Here is an 11,060-nt window from a genome sequence, read left to right as displayed (position 1 = left end):
TTGGAGTATCTTCCTGGGGGATTTCTGATTGTCTTTTACTGAGTCTCCGAGCCTATACCCTAGGATGAAATGGTTGTGTTTGTACTCTTAGACAGTGAATGCAAAGAAGCTAGAGAAAGCTGAGGCTCGACTGAAGGCAAAGCAGGAGAAGCGCTCAGAGAAGGACACACTCAAGACCAGCAGCCCTCTGTGAGTTTAGTGAGAAGAGCTGAGAAGAGAGCAGAGCAGTCTCTATTGGGATGGAAGGGTGCTTGGGAGTGCTAAAAGCCATCCATTTCTCCCTTTAAAAGAGTTTTGGAAGAGGCATCAGCCAGCCAGGCAGGCAGCAGAAAGGAGAGTCGGTTGGAATCATCTGGCAAGAACAAATCCTACGATGTGCGAATTGAGAACTTTGATGTGTCTTTTGGTGATAGGTGAGAGAGTGGCTGTGGGGGAGCGGGGGTGACATTTTCCTTTTTCCAGTTAAAGGAGAATTAGGAGAGGTAAGATGGGTCTAAAAATAGTTAGGTTTCTGTTGTTAAACTTGCTATGCAACTAACTCTCGAGTACCCTTTGTCTCCTTCTTACTACCTCTGCAGGGTACTGCTGGCTGGAGCAGATGTGAACCTGGCATGGGGCCGCCGCTATGGGCTGGTGGGTCGGAATGGACTAGGGAAGACGACGCTACTGAAGATGTTGGCCACCCGGAGCCTGCGGGTTCCAGCCCACATTTCCCTGCTGCACGTGGAGCAGGAGGTTGCTGGAGACGACACCCCTGCCCTGCAGAGTGTGCTGGAGAGTGACACTGTGCGAGAAGATCTCCTGCATCGGGAGCGGGAGCTCAGCACCCAGATTGCTGCTGGCAGGTGAGGGCTCCTGGCGAGGGATTGACCAGCAGCAGCTGTGCTTCACAGAGTGCCTGCCGTGCTGGCACAGTCCACAGTTCGTGTGCCCATCCTAGTAGGCAGCAGAGCTTAGAACTTGGCGCTGTGGGGCTGTAAATCCCTTGTTCCTGGCACAGTGCCCATTGCCCTCACCACTGTGAGCAAGTCCTTCCTGTGCTCTGTTCCTGTCCCGGCAACAAGGCAGCCAGTGGCCTGCTTTGCAGATGTCCTGGGGTGCAGGATATACTAGTAGACTGTGCCCACTCAGGCTGATTGCTCTTCCCCCATTCCTAGGGCCGAGGGCTCAGAAGCTGCACAGCTGGCAGAAATCTATGCCAAGTTGGAGGAGATTGAGGCTGACAAAGCACCTGCCAGGTATTTAAAATTCCCTTCCTTTCTTCAGATTTCATCTTTCCCTTCTGTTACCTATTCCAACCAGGTTCTTTAATTTCTTCACTCCTAGAGCATCAGTCATTCTTGCTGGGCTTGGCTTTACCCCGAAAATGCAGCAACAGCCCACCCGGTGAGTGGCCCTTACGATTCTTGGCTCTGAATACTATTGGCTCTGCCTCTGCCTGTTCTTGTGAACACTCGCCCTTGTGACGCAGCTCTGTCTCTCTTTAGGGAGTTCTCAGGTGGCTGGAGGATGAGACTGGCCCTCGCCCGGGCTCTGTTTGCTAGGTGAGTCTCCTGGGCCTGTGTATGGATACTGTAGAGAATGGGCTTGGATCTTGGGGGGTGGCAACAAGTCGCTGGCCTAAAACCTCAATCCTTGCATTCTTCTTTTCCATAGGCCAGATCTGCTGCTGTTAGATGGTGAGTTTGAAATGGGGCACCCTGACTTTGGGGTGCAAAAGCATGCCATCATCCAAGTTCCCAGTTCTCTAGCCCTTCTATCCTAAACGGGTCCTCCTCCACTTTTCCAGAACCCACAAACATGCTGGATGTAAGGGCCATCCTGTGGCTGGAGAATTACCTGCAGGTGAGTGCCTACAGGTGCTGGAGTAAGTCTGGGAAAGGTCTGTCTCCAAGACCGTTGGGGTCTGGGAGCTGACTGCCCTCCCAAACTGGGCCTGCCATCCTGTGACCCCCCCCCCCCCTCAGACGTGGCCCTCCACAATCCTGGTCGTCTCCCACGACCGCAACTTCCTGAATGCCATAGCCACAGACATCATCCACCTGCACAGCCAGCGGCTGGATGGTTACCGGGGAGACTTTGAGACTTTCATCAAGAGCAAGCAGGAGCGGCTGCTCAATCAGCAGCGTGAATATGAGGCCCAGCAGCAATATCGCCAGCATATCCAGGTGTGGGAGCAGGCAGGGCTGGGGACCTGCCCCATCCCATGGGTACTAGAGTTGTGGGGAGCGAGGCAGCTGAACAGTACCTGAACTCATCCACCTGCAGGTTTTCATTGACCGGTTTCGCTACAACGCCAACAGAGCCTCTCAAGTGCAGAGTAAACTCAAGATGCTGGAGAAGCTGTGAGTACGGTGTCTCTGACCAGGCTTTGACTCATGTCTCTTATTTTCTTCCCTCATTCTGTGGGCCACCCCTTGCCCTCCCATTCTAGATCTCCCCTTTTCTACAAACCAACTTTAATTTCCTCCCCTGCAGGAAGGCAGGGTATTCTGTTACTGCTCTTGGAGAGTTAATCTTGCCCCCAGGCCTAGGCAACTATCATTCTACTTTCTGTCTGTATATATTTGCTAATTCTGGACATTTCGTATAAATGGAATTGTACATGTGACCTTTTGTGTCTGACTTCTTTCGCTTAATATAATGTTTTTGAGGTTCATTGTGTCGGAGCATGGATTAGTTTTTCACTCCTCTTTATGACCAGATAATATTCTGTTGTATGGATAGTCCACATTTCGTTTGTTGACTCATCAGGTGGTAGACATTTGGATTATTTCCCCTTTTTTGGCTCTTATGAATAATGCTGCTATGAACATTTGTGTACAAGTTTTTGTGTAGACATGTGTTTTCTATTCTCTTGGGTACATACCTAGGAATGGAATTGCTGGGTTACATGGTAATTCTATGTTTAAATTTTTGAGGAACTGCCAAACTGTTTTGTTTTATTTTATTTTGTTTTATTTTATTTATTTATTTATTTTTTTAAAATTTAATTTATTTATGGCTCCGTTGGGTCTTCGTTGCTGCATATGGGCTTTCTCTAGTCGTGGCGAGCGGGGGCTACTCTTCATTGCGGTGCGCGGGCTTCTCGTTGCAGTGGCTTCTCTTGTTGCAGAGCATGGGCTCTAGGTGCGCAGGCTTCAGTAGTTGTGGCATGTGGGCTCAGTAGTTGTGGCGCACGGGCTTAGTTGCTCCACAGCATGTGGGATCTTCCTGGACCAGGGCTCGAACCTGTGTCCCCTGCATTGGCAGGCAGATTCTTAACCACTGTGCCACCAGGGAAGCCATCCAAACTGTTTTTAAAAGCAGCTGCACCATTTTACATTCCTACCAACAATGCATGAGGGTTCCAATTTCTCTGCCTTCTTGCCAACACTTATTATCTGTCTTTCGAATTTTAGCCATCCTAGTGGGTGTGAAGTGATATCTCATTGTGATCTTGATTTGTATTTCCTTAATGACTAATGGTGTTGAGCATTGGAAGTTTTTTAAATTGAGGTACAGTTGATATGCAATATTATATGTTTCACGTGTACAGCATAGTGATTCACAATGTTTAAAGGTTACATTTCATTTATAGTTACTGTAAAATATCGGCAGTATTCTCTGTGTTGTGTAATATATTCTTGTAGCTTATTTATTTTATACATAGTAGTTTGTATCTCTTAATTCTCTACCCCAATCTTGCTCCTCCACCCCTTTCCTCGCCCCACTGGTAACCACTAGTTTGTTCTCTATATCTGTCTGTTTCTTTTTTGTTATATTCACTAGCTTTATTTTTTAGATTCGTCCTATAAGTGATATCATACAGTATTTTTTTTCTCTGCCTTATTTCACTTAGCATAATATTCTTCAAGTCCAACCATGTTGTTACGGATGGCAAAATTTTATTCTTTTTTTGTGGCTGAGTCGTTTTCCATTATATGTGTGCGTGTGTCTGTATTATATATATATACATCCATTCATCTGTGGATGTGCAGACACTTAGGTTGCTTCTGTATCTTGGCTGTTGTAAACAATACTGCTGTGAACATTGGGGTGCATGTATCTTTTCGAATTAGTGTTTTCATTTTTTTCGGATACATACCCAGGAGAGCATTGGAGGTTTAATCTTGAAGCAACATTTCTGGATGTGCTGGTGGTAGGGGATCTTAAAATCATAAGGCTTAGGATTTTGTGACCTTGAAACATACGTCACAGTATATTAACAGGGAAGACAAAAAAACTACCAAAAAAAGAATCCTATTTTTCTGGCATGTATGTTACTTGTGTGATAAAAGCAAATTTATTTTTTAAAATCTTAAATCTAGTCTGTCTCCTCTCTCCTCAGACCGGAGCTGAAACCCGTGGACAAGGAGTTGGAGGTAGTGATGAAGTGAGTGCTGGGCCAGAGGGGCAGGTAGGGAAGCTCTTGTTTCTGGCTGCCCTCGTGCTCCTCACCCCCACCTCCTGCAGGTTCCCCGATGGGTTTGAGAAATTCTCACCACCAATTCTGCAGCTAGATGAAGTGGATTTCTACTACGACCCAAAGCATGTCATCTTCAGCCGTCTCTCCGTCTCTGCTGATCTTGAATCCCGCATCTGTGTGGTATGGTTGCTGTTTCTCTGTTTCGTGAGCTGGGACTGGACTCTCCCACCCCGTATGTGGTGTGGATCGGCCGCATGGGGGAGAAGGTCCCCAGGAGTAGGAGTCAGCGCCTGGGCTGAGGGCTTTGCTATACTTGTACCGGCCCCTCCTCCAGCCTCACAGGGCCGTTCTGCGGCATAGATGGAGAGCCTGGCATGTGGTATTTTGTAAATACTTAGAGCAGTACTTTGTCTTACTGGTCTCAGCTCTGAGTTTCCTCAAACTGTGGAACATAGAGGAGAGAGCATGGGCTTCAGGGTCAGACTTCGGATCCTAACTCTGCCATTTCCTAGCTTGGTTACTAAGCAGTCTCCTCATCCTTAAAATGGAGATAATATCTAACTCACTTGGTTATTGGGAGAATTAATTCCCTTGCACTTAGTGGGTACTTGAGTATTGGTCCCTTTTACATCTTCCTTCATTTTTTTCTATAGTTCCTTAAAAATATTTTTTTAGTTGTTGGAGTCCCTGGGACTAGCTGAGACCCATTCTCATCTCCTCCACTTCTGTATCCCGCACAAGGATGCTCTTTACATTCTCTTGTTACTTCTTACAGGTTGGGGAGAATGGGGCTGGGAAGTCTACCATGTTGAAGCTCCTTATGGGGGATCTGGCACCTGTTCGGGGCATCAGACATGCTCACAGGTAGGGCCCACATCGCCGCTCTCCGAACCCTCCTATGCTGTAGCTACACTCTTTTATGGCCATTGCCCTCCATCCCCTCTCTCCACCTTTCCGTCTGCCTGCAGGAATCTGAAGATTGGCTATTTCAGCCAGCACCACGTGGAGCAGCTGGACCTGAACGTCAGTGCTGTGGAACTGCTGGCACGCAAGTTCCCCGGTGCGTCAAGGGTTTGAGTTGGGGAAGGAGGGCTGGGCCTGACGCCCACCTGGGGTTGCTGAGCAGCCCCCCGACTCAGGGTGTGAGGACATGTGCATTGGAGGTGGGGCTGGGGGGAATGTGAAGGGAGGGAGTTGGGCCGAGAACCCACACGGTGGGGTGGGGCCTGTTCCAGGACGGCCTGAGGAGGAATACCGTCACCAGCTGGGCCGGTATGGCATCTCTGGAGAACTGGCCGTGCGCCCTGTTGCCAGCTTGTCTGGGGGCCAGAAGAGCCGGGTGGCCTTTGCTCAGATGACCATGCCCTGGTGAGGCCTCCTTTTCAAGAGCTTTCCCTCCCCTTTCCCACTCTTTCCTAATGGAAAATGATTGTCTTGCCTTCGTATCAGAGTTCCTTTTCTCCCAGCCCCCATAACTTCCCACCTTCCTGGGTTCTGCCTTCCAGCCCCAACTTCTACATTCTGGATGAACCCACAAACCACCTGGATATGGAGACCATTGAGGCTCTGGGCCGCGCTCTCAACAATTTCAGGGTGAGTGTGCCTTCACACTGCCCACTCCTTCCCAGGCCTCAGCACCCCTTAGGGGCCCCCTGAGTGCCCCCAGTCTCCTGTCTTTCAGGGTGGTGTGATTCTGGTGTCCCACGATGAACGGTTCATCCGGCTGGTGTGCCGAGAGCTGTGGGTGTGTGAAGGAGGCGGCGTCACCCGGGTCGAGGGGGGATTTGACCAGTACCGAGCTCTTCTCCAGGAACAGTTCCGCCGTGAGGGCTTCCTCTAGGGCCACGAAGCTGAGGACTGTGCCCAGGACATGGACTGGTCTCTCAGACCCCTGGGCCACCGCGTAGGCAACCATCTCCGGCCACGGACTTCCCCCGACTTTGGGGACAGCCTTATTCCTAAATCTCTCCTTTTGATTGGAGCGCCCTGTTGCGCAACCCAGGGAGCCCCACCTAAGGGTCTTTGAGGACTGGTCTTCCAAGAGGAAGGGAGTGGGGGTGCCCTCTGGGATTTTAGGTTCTCCCCCACTGCCCCAGCTGCGACTGGGCTCTGAGTGGCCACATGTAAATTAAACCTCCCTGCATCTTCCTCGCCTCGCCTCTGCTACTCCCTGGCACGGGGCTACAGTGTTTGCCCACGGTTAAGGAGTGGAGGCTCTCTGATTTGGCATTTTCCTGTGGCATTTGTGTCGGTCATGTGGAGGAGGCCGTGGCAGTATCAATGTTGCCTCTGGGCAGAGATGTCATTGAAGCCGCTGGGGGTCGGCCTTGCAGTGGACCGAGCTAGTGATGAAGGGCGGCGTATTACATCACTGCGGTGCTGTTCCCTCTGGCCCGGGCTCAGCCTCAGCTGAAGGGGTCTGGGTTCTGCTGTTTCCAACCCCCCTGCTTGAGAGAGTAAACTAATTCTGTAACCTGGCCTCAAACATGGTTTGCCAACTGCTTTCTCCAGTGGTCTCTGGCCCAGGCTCACCCTTCTTCTCTGATCTGGACCCTTCAGGGCCAAAGAGAAACTGAGAAACTGTCTTTGTCCCCATTTTGCTTGGGTGGTTTCATGTTCTTTATTTTTCCCCTAACCACGTAGGAGGGGCCTGGGAAGTAGGGAATTGAGAATGGGGTCTGAGGTGAAGAAAGAGAACCCTTTGGTTTCAAATTAACCAGTATTTAAATGGGGAGGGGAGTTGTTTAACAGAAGTAGTATGATTTATAAATACTGTTTCCCGGGTATGCAGCTGCTATATGTAATTGTGCAGAAGACACTAAAATAGAGACATTGCTTTGCTTCTAAAGACAGTGGAGAAACCAGCGTCAACAGAAGGAACTTGTTGGCTTCATGGAGAATTGTCGTCACAAAGCTCAACCAAGGAATCTTAGCCCAGCTGCTGAGGGTATGGTGGTATAGGTAGCCAGGGAGGAGACACCTCTTCACGGGGAAAGGAGAATAAAGCCAGGAAGGCTCTGCACTGATGGACTGTGAAGCCAGCAGAAGGGTCACTAATTTCCTGCCTCCTCAGCTTTCCTCTCAGGAGTCCTCAGGAGGTGTTCTTCCAGGCGCATCTGTGGCCATGTGCACCCTCACAGTTCTGAGAGCCTTCTCACAGGCCCCATCACTCTCTTCCAACCTCAGATTTGCAGATGGGCCAGTTGGGGCTAGCTGGTGTAGGGTCTGTGCCTGCCTGTTTGCCAGACTCTCAGACCTTTCACCCCTTACCAGCTTGTGGTCCCTGTCTGAGTTCTCCCAATTCTTTTAGAGTCCCTGGAAGTGCTGCTGAAGGTTCTGTGGCAGAATCTGTTTCTTTGGAGGTGGCTTTGTGTATGAAGAGCACTGAAGTTGAATCTATGATCAAATCCCAGCCCTATTACTGGTAGTAGGAGGGGTCACCTATATTAGCTGGGTAGCCACAACAAGTTGGCCTTTTTGAACACCTTCTCCTCGGCACCTACAGAAGCACTCAAATGGATTCCTCTGTGACCATTCTATGATTTGGAGGACCATCATATGAAGAAGTAGTCAATTTTTTCTGAATGACTCTAGAGGTAGGCAAGTTTGGGCTCAAAAGAAGGAAAAACTTTCTTAATAGTTCAGGCTGCCTTCTGATAGTTCCTGGCCTCTGGGGCTGTTTAGCCCCACCGCTCTCTAGAGAAGGGCTCTTATGGCCTCTAAGCTGGCTCCCACTTTTATGATTCCATTATGTAAGAGCCTGTATATATGACAACACAGGCCTACTGCAGGCCTTCAGAAAGTTGGGATGAATGAATTGCAGCAGTTGAGAAAGACCCTACAGTAAGTGTGTAAGGTGAATTTTGGGGGATTAGAGGTGGGGAGTTGGGAGAAGTTGGTTGTCCTGATGGGTAGAAAATGAAGGCAGTGTCAGCCATGTCCTCTCCAGAAAACACAGGGCAGAGAGAAGGGAGGAATCGGACACACAGTGGGGGAAGCTACCCTTTCCACACTATGGAGAGCCTGCCCAACCCCAGCCATTGGGAAGCTGTTTCTTCTGCTGGAGCCTTAAAGCCAGTCAGGAGCTGGCCAGGTTAAAAGGCCTGTCTGTAGGGTCTTCATGGAAGTCCTGCCGTCCCTGCTTCTGCTGGCCTTACCACACTCACCAGCACCTTCTCAGGCAACCTGGCTGGTCCCCTGTGGGAGGAAGAGTGCAGGGGTGCAGAAGGGTCATGGGTTCCTCCATAGAAGTCTACAAGGCACTTGAATGTGCCAGTCAGAGAACTGTTTATTTCAATGTGGAATTGCCATCTTGAGATTCGTCGGATGTAGACAACATTTAGGTAAGTTCTCACTGGTTTCCAGGCAAATTTTAGCCAAGTAGAGAAAGGGCTATTTACCCTCACTAGCCATGCCCCTGTCTAGTTTGTCATTTAGAACAAAACATTCCTACTAAGAGCCACTCCCCAGGCCTGGGCCTGGCTCACCCACAGATGCAAACCAAACAACGTCAACATCAGCGCACCACAGCTCGGCACCAGCCTGGGTGTGCAGCCTGGATGTTGGAGTCTGGGAAATCCCACGGGGTCCACCTGGAGTGATGGACTCCCCTCAACCCCGCCCCCCTCCAGGTGGGCTTCAGTGCACTTTGTGTGTCCCTCACTGTAAGCTGCTTGCCATTATTAGGGTTGTAGTTCCCACTTTGCCTTGATATCCTTGAAGGCCAGACCATGGCTTGCTCATCTTTTCATCTTCTGTCCCTGTCACAGGTTGAGTTTCCTGGGAAGCAGCTTGAAGAGGAGATTGGTATGTTTACTGGGGGGAGGTGATCCAGATTGAGCAGAGGGTGAAGTTGAGTACTGATGCAGGCCCAGTGAAGGCCTCAGCCAACCCCACATTCTGGAGCTGGCAGGGACCTTCTGAGTTGAGGCAGTGGGTCCGGCCTTATTCCACTGAGTTGAACAGTCTCTGGATGCTGGCTGCCACCAGAGAGGGAGCTGTGAGGACATTGGGAGAGGAAGTTTCCTTCAGCTGAGGCAGTTACCCCTAAGTGGTGACAGCTGAGGACTTGCTGCCATCAGTCAGTGCTCAGCAGCTAGTGCGGCAAGTCCTTCATTCCCGAAAGCTCATCGCAGCAACCACTACTGTGCCCGGCACATACATAGCTGCTCAGTAAAAATGCTTGAGAAGTGAATATTTGGGGGAAATTATTTGAGAAGAAGTAGGGAATGACATTGGAGAAGGAAAGCACAGAGGCCAGGAGACAAGCAGGCCATGACCGGAACCCCGCCCTAAGGATATGGGGTCAGAGCAGCGGAGGTGGAGGTGCAAAGCTTTGGGACATAAGAGACAGATTAGGGCTTCCCTGGTGGCGCAGTGGTTGAGAGTCTGCCTGCTAATGCAGGGGACACGGGTTCGAGCCCTGGTCTGGGAGGATCCCACATGCCGCGGAGCAACTGGGCTCGTGAGCCACAACTACTGAGCCTGCGCGTCTGGAGCCTGTGCTCCGCAACAAGAGAGGCCGCGATAGCGAGAGGCCCGCGCACCGCGATGAAGAGTGGCCCCCGCTCGCCACAACTAGAGAAAGCCCTCGCACAGAAACGAAGACCCAACACAGCAAAAATAAATAAATTAATTAATAAACTCCTACCCCCAACATCATCTTAAAAAAAAAAAAGACAGTTAAAGGGGCCAGGTTTTTTTTTTCAAATGTCTCCTTGTTTTCTTTTATGACAATGTTAATGAAATAATGACAGTTAATAGTTATTGGGCTCTCGTTATGTAGTAGGCACCATAGTAAGTGCTTTACCTGCACTAAGTCAACCCTCACAGCCCTACGAACTGGCACAGTTATTATCCCCATTTTATAGATGAGGAAACGGAGTTGACATAGTGTGAGGGGTTCAGGATAGTCTGGCTCTAGAGCACATCTCTGAGTAGCCACACTGCCCTATCGCTCAGCTCCTAGCACCATGTGCTGAATAGTGAGAGTTTGTTAATTCAGTCACTTAAAACTCATCATTAATTGCATGGGGTGGGGGGTGGGAGGTGGGGGACCTGAAGAAGCTTCTCTCGGGAGAGCAAGCTGATGAGTAGGTCCTGGCACAGTGGCTGACACACGCTAGGTGCTCAGTGAATAGTTCATTAAATGATTCGATACCTGTGGTATAGTGGAAAAGTCATGCACTGGGATTAGCCAGCTCTACCACTGATGGCATCTTAGGCAAATCAACCTCTCCTGAGTAAATTATTAACCATAAAATGGGCATAACGCAGTTTGTCTTGCCCGCTTCTTGGGTAGGAGGAAGGATTAAATAAGACAAGGTCTTGTGTAAACTGAATAAAATTTTTTGTACACTGTAAATTGCCATGGATCCAAAGGGTGTCATTTCATGGGAGGAGTGATAGGAGAGCAGCCTGGAGGCTCCTGTGGAGACACGCAGACTCGCACATAACGCACACAAGCACTCCAGGCCATCATCAAGATGATGGCCCCAGGAGGGCCACCCCATAGTCCTCCTCATCTGCTGACCCAAGCATCAGAAAGCAGGAATGCAGTGTGAGACTCTGCCTGGCACCCGCTGAGGTAGAAATCACTGTGCAATTAAAGCCCATTCTAATAACATGTATAGGCCATGCCCTGTTGGTAATT

General features: G+C 49.9%; 1 protein-coding gene across 5 annotated transcripts; it reads left to right on the top strand.

The window, feature by feature from the left end:
* Positions 1–91: 91 nt before the first annotated feature.
* On the top strand, positions 92–10,403 carry ABCF3 (ATP binding cassette subfamily F member 3). Of its 5 annotated transcripts, XM_055084165.1 has the most exons (18): positions 92–189; positions 291–413; positions 579–845; positions 1,158–1,238; positions 1,327–1,386; positions 1,488–1,544; positions 1,657–1,679; positions 1,790–1,845; positions 1,968–2,168; positions 2,269–2,345; positions 4,331–4,375; positions 4,456–4,588; positions 5,184–5,272; positions 5,377–5,468; positions 5,644–5,776; positions 5,914–6,001; positions 9,178–9,214; positions 9,813–10,403. In XM_055084165.1, the coding sequence occupies exons 3-18, from the start codon at positions 673–675 to the stop codon at positions 10,073–10,075; spliced, it is 1,608 nt and encodes a 535-aa protein (XP_054940140.1). In that variant the 5' UTR covers positions 92–189; positions 291–413; positions 579–672; the 3' UTR covers positions 10,076–10,403. The 5 variants fall into 5 exon arrangements, with proteins under 5 accessions (XP_054940140.1, XP_028347535.1, XP_054940142.1 ...); XM_028491734.1 differs by lacking the exons at positions 9,178–9,214; positions 9,813–10,403 and adding an exon at positions 6,090–6,553; XM_055084167.1 differs by lacking the exons at positions 92–189; positions 5,644–5,776 and having other exon boundaries at positions 331–413; positions 9,813–10,022.
* The last annotated feature ends 657 nt before the right edge of the window (positions 10,404–11,060 follow it).

The sequence above is a fragment of the Physeter macrocephalus genome, chromosome 1 (assembly GCF_002837175.3).
Source record: "Physeter macrocephalus isolate SW-GA chromosome 1, ASM283717v5, whole genome shotgun sequence".
Lineage (NCBI taxonomy): Eukaryota > Metazoa > Chordata > Mammalia > Artiodactyla > Physeteridae > Physeter > Physeter macrocephalus.
This window is presented reverse-complemented; position numbering and strand designations above follow the sequence as displayed.

What these genes read in the sequence shown, in the direction of transcription:
- ABCF3 (XM_055084165.1), top strand. Translation starts at nt 673, where the DNA reads ATGTTGGCCACCCGGAGCCTGCGGGTTCCAGCCCACATTTCCCTGCTG. An exon ending in GCCCGGGCTCTGTTTGCTAG is followed by an intron (nt 1,545 to 1,656) that starts GTGAGTCTCCTG and finishes TCTTTTCCATAG; the next exon opens with GCCAGATCTGCTGCTGTTAG. An exon ending in AATATCGCCAGCATATCCAG is followed by an intron (nt 2,169 to 2,268) that starts GTGTGGGAGCAG and finishes ATCCACCTGCAG; the next exon opens with GTTTTCATTGACCGGTTTCG.